This window comes from Bidens hawaiensis, unplaced genomic scaffold, assembly GCF_021521415.1.
Source record: "Bidens hawaiensis isolate Kalapana, Puna unplaced genomic scaffold, B.hawaiensis_p1.1 tig00000905_1, whole genome shotgun sequence".
NCBI classification, from domain to species: Eukaryota; Viridiplantae; Streptophyta; class Magnoliopsida; order Asterales; family Asteraceae; genus Bidens; species Bidens hawaiensis.
In genome coordinates this window covers 3630245-3644328 of record NW_027491053.1, presented here as the reverse complement: position 1 = coordinate 3644328, position 14084 = coordinate 3630245, and the positions used below count along the sequence as shown (strand labels likewise).

At 42.6% G+C, this 14084-nt stretch overlaps 1 protein-coding gene across 1 annotated transcript; it reads left to right on the top strand.

Annotated features, from left to right (window-relative positions):
* The first annotated feature begins 9341 nt into the window (after positions 1–9341).
* LOC143546946 (uncharacterized) lies at positions 9342–10584 on the top strand. The gene is made up of 2 exons (XM_077038489.1): positions 9342–9785; positions 10207–10584. Exons 1-2 carry the CDS (start codon positions 9342–9344, stop codon positions 10582–10584), a joined length of 822 nt encoding a protein of 273 aa, XP_076894604.1.
* Positions 10585–14084: the final 3500 nt, after the last annotated feature.

Here is a 14084-nt window from a genome sequence, read left to right as displayed (position 1 = left end):
TGCGGGTAGTGAGGTCTGCGCGAATGGTCAATCTTAGAGCCTTAACTCGTAGAGTCTTTGCTCACTCTTTCCTACTTAAAGCGTCTGCTACCACATTCGCCTTTCCAGGATGATACTTTATTTCACAATCATAATCATTCAATAATTCAACCCATCTTCGTTGCCTCATGTTTAAATCCTTTTGATCAAATATATGTTGAAGGCTCTTGTGATCCGTAAATATCAAACACTTTGTACCATAAAGATAATGGCGCCAAATCTTTAGCGCGAAAACAACTGCTCCAAGTTCCAGATCATGCGTTGTATAATTCATTTCATTGACCTTGAGTTGACGAGAGGCATACGCTATGACTTTGTTTCTCTGCATAAGGACACATCCGAGTCCTTGATGTGAAGCGTCGCAGTAGACGACGATGTCGTCCGTCCCCTCGGGTAGCGACAAAATTGGCGCACTACATAACTTTTGCTTTAACATTTGAAACGCTGCTTCCTGGTTTTCGCCCCAATCAAACTTCTTATCTTTCTGAGTTAGCGCAGTCAGAGGTAAAGCTATCTTGGAGAAGTTCTCAATGAAACGTCGATAGTAGCCAGCTAGTCCTAGGAATTGCCTCACCTCAGTTGGTGTTTTTGGCGCTTCCCAATTCTCGATGGCTTTGACCTTGGAATGATCGACGTGTATTCCTTTCTCATTTACAACGTGACCGAGAAAGTGAACCTCTCTAAGCCAAAACTCACATTTAGAAAACTTTGCATACAACTTTTCTTTCTTCAGCATCTCCAAAATTAATCTCAGATGTTGTTCATGCTCAGCTCTGGTTCGGGAGTAAACCAGAATATCATCTATAAATACAATCACAAACTTATCCAAGTATGGCTTGCACACACGGTTCATCAGATCCATGAATACAGCCGGCGCATTAGTTAGCCCGAAGGGCATCACTAAAAACTCATAATGGCCGTATCTAGTTCGGAAGGCTGTCTTCGGCACATCTTCCTCATAGACCTTAAGTTGGTGGTAACCTGACCGTAGATCTATCTTCGAGTAATAACTGGATCCCTGCAACTGGTCAAATAAGTCGTCAATCCTTGGTAAGGGGTACCGATTCTTGACTGTCAGCTTGTTCAGTTCCCTGTAGTCAATACACATTCTAAATGAACCATCCTTCTTCTTTACAAAAAGCACTGGAGCTCCCCAGGGTGAAAAGCTTGGGCGTATGAAACCCTTATCCAATAGTTCCTGCAACTGATTGGATAGCTCTTGCATCTCGGATGGAGCTAGTCGATAGGGTGCTCGAGCTACTGGTGCAGCTCCTGGAACCAAGTCGATTCGAAACTCGACTTGTCGCGGTGGCGGTAATCCGGGGAGATCTTCAGGGAAAACTTCCGGGAATTCGCGCACCACTGGTAAGTCTTCAATCTTTCGTTCATCTCCTTTCTTCTCTACTACGTGCGCCAGGAAGGCGTAACATCCTTTCCTCAGGCACTTGCGCGCCTTTAGACACGAAATGAGTTTTGTCGCAACTCCACTTCTTTCCCCTTGAATTACTAAGGTTTCCCCGCTCAACAGTGGGATCCGAACCTGCTTCTCATGGCAAATAACTTCCGCGTGGTTCTCGACTAACCAATCCATGCCTACCACAATGTCAAAGCTTCCCAAGTCTATTGGCAATATGTTAATATTGAATCCGTGACCTCCCATGACCAATACACATTGCTCAGTCCTCTCGTTCGCGCGTATCTGCCTACCATTGGCTAGTTCTATAGTATAAGGCGTGTCTAGCCTACTGGTTGCTAGGCCTAGGGAGTTTTTAAACTCAGTGGATATGAAACTTAGGTCAGCGCCAGTATCAAATAAGACAGATGCAAAATGGTCGTTAAGTAGAAACGTACCGGTTACCACATTCGGTTCTTCTTTTGCTTCGCCCGCGCCGATCACAAAGGCTCTCCCGCAAGCTTGGTTACTCTTTTGCAGGCAATCCCGACTGAAATGTCCTGGCTTCCCGCATGCGTATCAGTTGTCGTTTGCTCCAGCTTCCTTATGGCAGCTTATCGCCTTGTGCCCTGGTCTGCTACATTTGGCGCATACGATGCTTGCGCATTCACCCTCGTGGTGATACTTGCATCTGCTGCACCATGGGCGAGGCCCACTGTACCCTTTTCGTGATGGCTCCAGAGCTTGTATCGCGTAAGCCCTTACGCTCTCCTGTTTCTTGAATGGTGGTTGCTTGGAGTCGGACCCTCGGTGGTGAGAGTTCCATTTTCTCATGGGGTCAGAGGTTCGCTGCTCGTTCCCGCGCGAGGTCAGCATGCCCGCACGGACCGTATCTCTTGTAAGAGTGATGGCCCGCGCCACTGCCTCATCAAAGGTTGGAGGCGCTGCGGCATTGAGCGGAACTCTGATAACATGGGGTAACCCAAAGATATACCTCTCTATCTTTTTCTCCTCCGTGTTCGCCATATCTGGCACCATCTGGCAAAGTTCATTGAATCGGTTGTTGTAGGCGTCGATACCAGTTCCTATCATGGTGTGGTTCCAAAATTCCTGCTGTAGACTCTGAATTTCGGCGCGAGAGCAGAACTTTTTCATCATCATTTCCTTCAGCTCCTCCCAGGTCTTGTGGAGAGCAACTTCTCGTCCCAATGTTTTCACTTGAAGCTTCCACCAAGACGAGGCCGCTTCTTGAAACATGCAGGTCGCGTAAAGGACCTTTTGATTTTCACTACACCCGCTAATGGAGAGAACTGTCTCCATTTTGTCGATCCAGTTGTAGAGCCCAATGGCCCCTTCGGTGCCCTTGAATGGCCAAGGCTTACAGGCCATAAATGTCTTATAGGAGCATCCTTTATCCAAAGCTCCTGATTCGGGTTCTGGGGTTTCGGTCTCTTGACGACCCTGACTTGATTCGGCCTTGCTGGCCTCATGCGTTGCGATCGCCTGTGCGATTATTTCTGCGAGTTCCTCGGGTGTCATGGTAATTCCCTTGGCTCTGGTTGGAGGCATTCTCGTTTTTCTTAAAAGAGAACGAAAATATATCAAACTTAGCGCATGTACCCTGAGCACATAATGTTCTTATCCTTAGTGTTCACTAGACATTGTGTGACCCGTGTTCCTAAGTGTGTGTGTGGTTTTTCTTTTGAAAATATTTTCTTTGCAAAATATTTCATGCGATTCCCCTACGGTTATAGTCTAGGTTAAAACTTCTTTCCTAGTTCGCTATAACCAGTGCTCTGATACCAATCTGTCACACCCGGCCCTAAACGGCGGAAACAGCTGGGTGCGCGCGAGTGGGAATTGATAATCAAGCACGGGTCATTGCAAACATTCAAATAAATTTTCCATTGCGCATGAAATGTCTAGTACAAAATACATTACATTGTTTAGAATTACATATAAAAACATCCACATATGAAAAACGTTGAAGATTTCCGCGCCATATCCCCTTACACGGCGGGAACAACCACGCGTGTGGAAGGGATAGAACTAAAATCTTCCAAAAGCCATTTTTATAGATGTTTTGCGTGAAGTGCTCTATGTGTGACTCCTTGCGCTACTAATTATCACCTGAAAGACACGTAAAAACATTTGAATCAGTATAAACTGAGTGAGTTCACAAGTTTTGGTGACTTGATAAATCGTATTGCATCATATCCTTGATAAAACCATATTGAAACATATTTCTGATAACATCATTAAAACATAAGCTTGATAAAACCGTCCCGCGGGTTACGCGCGGACATTTCTGAAAACCGTGCTCGTCCATGCAAAGTGGCGCTGCCACTACGAGCTAAAACAATACCGTCCCGCGGGTTACGCGCGGACGTTGTGCTCGGAAAACTAGGCGCTCGTCCGTGCAAAGAGGTGCGACCCCTACGAGCGGGCTTTACAGCCAGTAGTACTACTCCATGACCATACTAGGCACTCGTCTATGCAAAGAGGTGCGACCCCTATGAGTGGGTTGATCAAACACAGCAGTCCCTACCCTTAGAGTTCCACTGACGAAGTGATCACTGTCTAAATCTAACGCACTTACATTGAAAACCAAGATAAACACCATGAACCGATAATCGTTTGCATTGCTTGTAAATATACCATGATAAAACATAATTTAAACACGTGTCCCTCGCCCCGAAAACAGTTTAAAAACAGTGAAAATAGGGGCTGTGAGACTCACCTGTGATTCTTGTTAAGTGATGGTTTAGAGATTAAACGAGATTCGGGTTTCCTGATGTTAGCCTCGAAATTGGAAGTCTAGAATATGTTTAAATAACAAGAAATATGTGTATTAAGACCAAGTAATCGAAGAATATAAGGGTTGGTCAGAAAAGTAAATCTCAAGACTAAAGTTTCGGCTTACCTAGCGATGAATGCTTGGGAGATGGTTAGTGCAGAATTACAGGTTTAAGAGAGGAGTTTGGAGTATGTTTGTGTGATATTTTTATTCAAGAATTGACACTTATTTATAGGCAAATTCAAGGGAACACAATCCCTTGATTTAGGGGATTGAAATCTTATTTATATTGGGTGTAATGATGACAAGGTATGGGGTTTATTATTATTTATTTAGGGATGGGGGTGATGGTCCTAGGGAGTGGTTATAAAGATTCTGATGGATTTGACAGTACATGCAGGGCTGTGGTTGGTGAGAGTAGGTGCGGCTGACAGCTGACATTTCGTGTTACAGTATACTTTTCCTGGTACTGTTGTCAGTGTGCAGTCAAAAGGTAAAAACCTCTGAAACACGCAACTGGTTCTTTCTGGGCGGGGGTAATCACCTTACATCTGAAGACTAAGTGTTTTGTGCGTGTAGCCTTGCGCGTATAGCCTTCTGCGTGAAGGCCATTTCCTTGAACGTTGTTGGTCCGGCGGCTCCAGTTGGTCTTCGCGCAAGCGTCCTTGTAACGAATCCTGCGCGTATCACTGCGCAGGCGTCCTTATAAGGAATCCTGCGAGTCCATCTGGCTCTGCTGGAACCAGCGTTCTCAGAGTTTATTAACAGGGTGAACTTTTGGATTTAAGCGAAAAGGTGGTTGGTTTCTGTGCAGGCGTTCATGCGTAAAGGGTTTAGTTTTAAGGTGTCCCGCGGGGATTCTTCCCGCAGGTGTCGCTCATAACTCCTTTTTATTTGATGCAGGTAGGTGCGTAACCTTCTCGTAGTCAGGGACGTTGAGTTTCATTTGTAGATTCTTCATGAGGTCTTGGTATTTCAACATAGTGATCAGTTATGTTGAAGTCAATTCCATCTTGGAGCTTCAAACAAACTAGCTCTCAATGTTCCCGCCATGCGGGGAGGTTAGTTCCCTTTTTCCGTGCGCGCATAAATGATTTGAGTCTTAATTAGGAAATTAGGATATTGTTTGAACATAGTTTTACTTATTGATCATTGAAGAGGTATGCAACCCATTAGACAGAAACGACATAAAATTAAGTTATGAAAATACAAAACCTGTGCGCGTGGCACACATAACATATGCTCGCGCTGATCCTAACATGGCGCGCATCGCATCCGCGCTGGCGCATATAACATATGCCCGCGCTGATCCTAACATGGCGCGCATCGCATCCGCGCTGGCGCATATAACATATGCCCGCGCTGGTTCTAACATGGCGCGCATCGCATCCGCGCTGGCGCATATAACATATGCCCGCGCTGATTCTAACATGGCGCGCATCATATTCACAATCACCTAATAATTAGGTTGATTACTTGGTTTATGGGATTGGGAAATTACCGGGTGTCACAGGTCACCAGCAAGAATACCCGCTATATGATTGATTGAATAGTAATCCCAATATATGATTGACTGAATGGTAACACAAGTAAGCAAGTAGCACGTATGTTTGATTAAATCACTCACAATAACACGTATGCATTTGTTTGAATATATATAGTATGAAAATATGAATACGTACGCATATGTCCCCAAAACGTTTGAAAATAGTGTATAAAAAGGGGAATGATAAATTCACCTGATCGATTAAGCCAAACGGGAAATGTTTACAACAAGAATGATAATCTCACTCCTCGACAAGAATCCTAATTAAATAATATAATATTATGAACGAATGATGTAATACGTATAACGAATTTAAGATTTCGATGTGATTTGAGTTACAATTATGATTATAAAAGTCATTGTTTGTTATAAAAAGCGGGTTTACGAATAATTAGTTTAAATAAGTATGAGTTGTGACCTACTATAATAATAAACGTTTAAATATATAATTATCATAAAATTTATATTTTAGAATCCTTAACGAATTTCGATGGTAAAAATATCATTAACACTTTTAATCATGTTTAATACGTTTATTAAAATTTTTGTTTTAAAAAGACTAATATATATATATATATATATATATAATGATTATGAATAATTTTATAAATACATTTTAACAACGAGAAAACATCAATAGTGGTGTCGGTTTTAATAAAATGATGATGGTTTAATAAATAAATATATACTTATAATACGTACACATATATATGTATATATATGTACACACATATACACACACACACACGAACATTTGACACGAAACTTTAACTTATGGTGTCGGTATAAATAAAATATTGTTTATTTAATAATTAATATTAATTATAACTATTATATATCAATAAAACAAGTTAAAATAGTCAATAATCAAAAAATACCAAAAACAAGGTCTGCTTGGACTCGAACCCGCGACCTGTGGACGGCTCAAAGATTTAAACACACACACACTTGCCAACTAGGCTGGTGCGTCAGTTGGTTAGAACCTGTAAACGTTTATTTATATACATAAGCTATTTAATCCCAATTTTGATTATAAACCCTAAATCATCAATCGATCAATCTGTTAAACCTTAGATAAATTAATATTAGGGCTATTGTAAAACAGTTCAAGACGAACTAAACCATATAAGTGATTACCTAATATGATGATTATGTAATTGCTTCGTGACAGGGCCGGCGACGAGGATGATGAACAGCGTATAATGAGAGCTCGACAATCAAATTATATATGGGGCTTTAGTTGGAGATGGTCTTAGGGTCGTACAGACGTGATTAATTGAATTAGGGTTAATCCTAGAATATATAATTGATTTTGGGTTAAGTCGGTTAATTGAATAAATCAAATTCGTGTTATTTGTGATCTCGTTTCCTAATTAAGAGCATTGGTTAGGCCGAGATTGATAAAAGCAATCATAAACCTAATTCAATTCAAAGTTTAGGACGAAAATTATGGTCCAAGCAAGATAAACGGGTCACGGATTTGGTATACGAGTTTGGGTTATGGATCTGATTAAATGGGTTATAAACATAATATACGGAATTTGCAAATTAGTCCATGGAGATTTGATTTGGGAACGATAGAGGATTAAAGTTCATGTTTGGGTTAAAAGTGTATACTTTTCAAAGTTATATATATTAAATAAATCCAATAAACAAATATAAAATATAATAAAATCTCTCGATAACCGCGATACTTTTTAAAATTTCTCGAATATAAAACGGGTCGAGTAACGGACATAATTTCGTACGTGGAAAGCCCAAGTTGTTACAGGTCTAGTGTCGAAATTCTTTTAACTCAGATTTTAGCTAAAACCGAGACCTCAAAAAAATTGGGTAAACAAAGGAACCTAGAAATTGATGAGACTCTCCAGAGACACGATCTTGAGTTGAAAAATTAGAAATCATCCATTTAGACAATTGAGAATCAAGTTGGACAGATTGCTCAACTCCTCTCTGAGAGACAGCAAGGTAGCCTTCCTAGTAACACCGAGAGGAATCCAAATGCTGAGGCCAAGGCTAATATCCTGAGGAGTGGCAGATCCACCATTCCTATTGATGGTTCAGTTTCCACACCAAAACAGATTCATGATGAGATCGAGATTGAGACTCCTGGTGAGGTGCACTCGAGGCTAGCCCTAGAAAATACAGCGCAAACCAGTGAGTTAGTCAGGACTTATATTCCACCCATTTTATACCCAGGTCGTTTGAAGAAGTAGAAGATGGAAGAGCAGTATGAAAAATTCATAGAGCTTTTAAAGCAATTACACATCGATCTTCCGTTTCTCGATGCATTGAAAGAAATGCCTAAGTATGCCAAGTTCCTGAAAGAGGTCCGCTCAAAGAAGAAGTTGGAGGAGCTTTCTTGTGTTATTTTGAATGAGGAGTGTTCCATGGTCCTTCAAAATAAACTTCCTTGAAAATGACCTATCTGGGCAGTTTTACCATTCCGTGTTTGATCGGTAGTTTTTTGGTTAATAATGTTATAGCCGAATTAGTTGCTAGCATAAACTTAATGCCCTATTCTATTTTTGCAAAGCTAGACCTAGGTGAGCCTAAGCCTACTCGCATGAGCATCCAACTTGTCGATTGTTTGGTGAAATACCTGAGAGGTATAGTTGAGAATATACTTGTGAAAATTGATAAATTCGTGTTTTGTTGACTTTGTGATCTAAGACATGGATTAGGATAAAAGCGTACCATTTACCCTATGTCGTCCCTTCTTAGCCACAACTAGAGCTCTCATTGATGTCTGCACCGGCAGACTCACTCTTAGAGTTGGAGACGAGGAGGTGACCTTTGATATTGGGAGATTCTTGCGACACCCAAAGATCATGATGGCATGCTTTACATCAACATCATCAACTCTTGCTTCTGTGAAGGTTTTCCCAAAGAAAGGCGGTATGATGGTTGTGCGAACGAGAAAAACGAATTAATTCCTACTCGTACCGTCACAGAATGGAGAGTTTGCATTGATTACCGCAAACTCAATGAAGCTATGAGAAAGGATCATTTTCCACTCCCCTTCATTGACCAGATATTAGAATGACTGTCAGGAAAGATGTTATATTGTTTTCTCGATGACTTTTCAGGATATTTTCAGACCCTCATCTCTCCTGAGGATCAAGAGAAGATGGCATTCACATCTCCCTATGGCACATTCGCCTACCGACGGATGCCCTTTGGATTGTGCAATGCCCCGGACACGTCTCATATATATATGGTGGCGATTTTCATCATATAATCGAGGACTCCATGGAGGTTACCATGGACGATTTTTCTGTTTTCGTGAGTTTCTTTGATCATTGTTTGAAAAACCTGGAGAGAATGTTGGCTCGATGCGAGGAGGCCAACCTTATTCTTAATTGGGAGAAATGCCACTTCATGGTGAAGGAAGGCATTGTGTTAGGGAACAAGATTTCACAGGCGGGACTTGAGGTCGATCGAACCAAAATTGATACCATTCTAAGCTTCCGCCACAAAATTCGGTGAAGTATATTAGGAGTTTTCTCGGTCAAGTGGGATTTTATTGGCGATTCATAAATGACTTTTCCCAAATCTGTGGCCCGATGACTAAACTCCTTGAGAAAGACGCCCCCTTTGTTTTCTCCTCCGAACGCCTTCGTGCATTTGAGCTGTTAAAAGAGAAATTGGTGAATGCCCCTGTCATGGTTGCTCCCGACGGGACTCTACCTTTTAAGTTGATGTGCGATGCTAGTGATATTGCAGTCGGGGCGGTTTTAGGTCAAAGGCGGGATAAGCATTTTCACCCGATTTATTATGCGAGTATGACACTAACCGATGAGCATGAGCAGTACACGACCACCGAGAAAGAGCTCCTTGCTGTTGTCTTCGCATTCGATAAACTTTGGTCTTATCTTGTCCTTTCTAACGCAATCGTGTTCACGGATCACGCAGCCCTTCGTTATCTTTTCAGTAAACAAGATACGAAGCCGATACTCGTTGGATCTTATTGCTACAGGAATTTTACATTGAGATCCATGACAAAAAAAGTGATAAGAATGTCGCGACCGATCACCTATCTCATCTTGAGTGCTCGGCTTCATCGAAAAAAATGGGGGTCCACATAAATGACAATTTCCCCCCACGAGTTCCTTATGCATATCGAGACGCGTGACGATGATCATTCTTGGTTCGCGAATATTCTCGCAAGTAGGATCGTGCTTAAGCGTCATACTCACCAGCAAAAGAATAAATTATTTTCTGATACTAAGCATTATTTTTGGAGGATCCTTATATGTTCCATGTCGGTGTGGATCAAGTCGTGGGCAGATGTGTGTATGGTGATGAAGCACGAAAATCTTGAGACCCTGCCATGAGGGCCCGACAGGAGGACACAATGGAGCCAGATCCATAGCGAAGAAGGTCTTCGATGCTGGTTTTGTTTGGCCAACCATCTTTCATGATTCTCAGGACATGGTGAAGTCTTGTGATGCTTGCCAGAGGGCAAGCAACATTTCATCACGAGATGAGATGCCCCAACGACCAATTCAGGTCTGTGAGGTTTTTGATATGTGGGGCATCGATTTCATGGGACCTTTCCCGATTTATTTCAGTCACCGTTACATCCTAGTAGCTATTAATTACGTCTCAAAATGGGCCGAGGCGCATGCCTTGCCCATAAATGATGCTAGGTCGGTGGAGAAATTCTTGAAGAAGTTGATTTCTCGCTTTGGTGCCCCCAAGGCATTGATTAGTGACCGTGGGACATATTTTTGTAATGCCCAACTGCAGAAGACGTTATCCCGATATGGCGTCCATCATCGCTTCTCTACACCATATCACCCGTAGATGAGCGGGGAAGTCGAGGTAACGAATCGTGGCATCAAGAGAATCCTGGAGATGACGGCTAGTCAGAACCGTAAGGGTTGGTCTGAGAAACTGTATGGCGCGTTGCGGGATTTTTATACCATCTACAAAATACTGATCGGTATGACACCGTTTAAACTGGTGTATGGGAAAGCGTGCCATCTCCCTGTTGAACACGAGCATAAGGCTTATTAGTCATTGAAAAGTGCAAATCTTGGTCTTGCATGCGCGGATAGAAACATGTTAGGTCAGATTCATGAGTTTATGTTGTTAAGAGGCCAAGCTTATGAGAACTCGAGAATTTACAAGGAGAGAAAAAAAACGCTCCATGAAACCCGTTTGAAGGACCACAAACAATTCCTTACAATTCTCGAATACGTTTATTCCTCGGGAAATTGAAATCCCGATGGTCTGGCCCTTTAGTGTGAGACAAGTATTAGACTATGGTACCGTTGAGATCGGCCATGAGGATAGGAGCATCTTCAAGGTAAACGGTCACCATTTGAAACACTACTAAGGTTAGCTGGTCGAGATTGTTTTGGAGGTTTTCGACCTCCACCCCATGAACTAAGTGTGGGGAATATGAGTCTAGCTATTCACTCCTTAAAAATGTTGCATGTTTATGATTTTTTTAGATTTTTGCGTATTTATGTGTTTCTTGTTTATTTTCGAATATGTTTTTTGTTTATTTTCGAAATCAAGAAGTCGGGTTCTATGCCTTTGTTTGCTATCGGGTTTCGTGCATTATTTTCTTAGCTTGAGATTTTAGGATAGGGCTCATAATAGTCGAAATCGGGAACCAAAATGGTGTTTGGAGTCGAAAATAAGGAAACTGCCAACTTGCAAGGTGGTGCACTTGACCAGCATGGTCGTGCAAGTCGTGCAAAATATCAGCATGGTCATGCAAGCCGTCCACGGTCTTGCAAAATATCGGCATGGGCGTTCCGCACCGTCATGCGAGAACCGTGCACGGTCGTGCATTGCTACCTCGGGAATCGTGCGATGGGTTTTTAACCCTCTTTCCATCTACCTAACTTCATTATTTCACTTTTACAACTTCCACACACCCGATTTCGGCCCCAGTTCTCCAAGATCTTGCAATTATCCTTCGATTCAAACATCGAAGGTGTGATTTTCCCTTCCTTTTATCTTCCTATTCCTTGTGTTTGCTGATTTTTAGGTTTGTTTTTGTTAAATTAGGGATTTTTTTTCAATCTAACCACTTAATGGTTCGATTTGTTGAAATTTCTTGCTTTAGGGGTTAGTTTTAGGGTTGAATTTGACTTTGTTATGCTTGGTTGTGTTTGATTTGGTCGATTTGAGCGGATTTCGAACTTGTACGGCCGTCTACACTATTTCTACGGGTTCCACACAACCGTGCCACTTAGTCAGTCAGCCTGTTTTTTGTCATGTTTTAAAAAATTTTACTACTTCGCCTTTTGTTTTGTTCATATGTTGGAACTCGATCACCCGTTCCTCCGATTCCACTGGAACAGCCTCAGGATCCTAGCTGCACATGCAGGTTTGAGGGATTTATGGCCCAGGCGTGAGAGTATCGACAAGGGTAGCTTTGTTTGCTATGACACGCTTGTTCAGATTAATCAGCATGCTCATTTCGAGGCTTTGCTTACTTCTCCGGGGACGAGCCTGTTTAATATTCGACGGCCTGTCTATATTGAGCTTACCTTAGAGTTCCTAGCATCCTTCACCATGGTCTCCCCTACTTTCAATGTTTTTCACAAAAACGGGTGAGCACGTTTTTGTTTGGGAGGTAAGTGGCACACCTGGTCTCTTGACACCCTCGCCGGTAAACTCGGATTGTACATAGATGAGGAGCTGGAGACCGAATTATTCAACAGGCTGCAAGGGTTCCCGAGCACCGAGGAGAAGCACGCGTACTGGATACGGGGTTACAGGCGAGCACCATGATGGCCAATCCTTAAAGGCCACCAAGTTGATAGACTTCTTACACAGCCTTCTTCACTACGTCGTCTTCCACTGCCTCGGGGTACGTGGTGACAGCATGGGGAACGTCTTGTCCCGAGACCTATTTCACGTGTACTACATTATTGAGGAGCACGACTGCAACCTGGGGTAGAGTGTTGCTGAGTGTTTCAGCCGAGCGGGTGGGTCCACCTCGGGCAGCTCAATATGCGCCGGTACGCTCATTACTGAGTTGACCTACCAGTTCGGGGTGATGATATCTCCTGGGCGGGGAGTTTAACAATGAAGGGTTAGGGGATATTAATCACCATGAAACAACGTCGATCGATGAACATTGTGTGGACCATCGAGCGTAGGTCTAGATTGGTTGATAGGCGGGTCGGATTTGGGACCCGCTGCCACCACCCGAGGATGAGGAGATGCCGGATCAAGAGGCCATACAGGCTGGCAGCATACCGCCTGCATATGAGGAGCTATGGCAGCACTTTGACCAGTTTAGTGTTGCTCAGCGGAGTTCAGGACCGAGCAGACCCAGCAGCTGGGTATGATCACCATTGACTATACACAGAGAGGGTTCGAGTGGATGTATGCGGTCGAGTAGGCACATCCCGCTCATCAAGGTTATACACTTTCTGCCACTCCCTCATGGTCAAACAGTGCATCCTCATCGAGCCAGTTCGGGGGTGATCAACCGTTGCCTTTTGAAGTTCAGCCTTCGTAGCCTGGTACTTCCTCTGACCCATTCGGCATATTCGATCCAGACACCCTTGTGCAGCTCTGTCAGTTTACATGTCGGGACCTTAGCCTGTTTTCCATGCCTGATCCGTACGGCGGCGATATGTTCACAACTAGGATTAGGGTGGGTCTAGTTCAGCTTTCGACGCTGTGGACGATTAGCATTTGTGTTTTTTGGTAGTATTTGTTTTTTTTAATGGTTTGTAGACTTTTAATCATGTAGTTGGATTGTTTATTCGGATGATGATTCCTGATGGATGTGGTTTGTTATGTGATGAGACTTGCTAATTTTTTTTTTAGTTTGTCAGATTCTGGTTTGTTTGGTCTTTCTTTGATTCCTTTTCCAGATTGTTAGTTGGGCACGGTTGCGTTGCGGGATCTTCATGCTACTGCACTGCGGGTCTTTAGAGGCACTCTTCCGGCAGCTTTCTAGATTTCAGGGGAGTTTTTCGTTCTCTCTTTTACACTTTACTTTTAGTTTTTGTTGTACAACGAGGGCGTTGTACAATTTAAGTGTGGAGAGGGGATTTAAACCTTTTGAACTTTGTTTGTCTAATTAAAAGTTTTGCAAAACTCCTAACCAATTTTTGTAGCAATTAACGATAACCATTAAGCAATTTTTAATTCAAATTTAATTGTATTGTCCTGAAGCACAAATCTTTAAGACACTCAAGCCGAATATCTTTAAAAGGACGTACCTTTAAACATGACAAACAAAAAGATTCACATTCTTGCCTTTCAAAAGTTACCCATTCCACCTGTTTCCGTGAGTTAGCCTTGTCAGTTGCTTTTGCTCGTGTTTT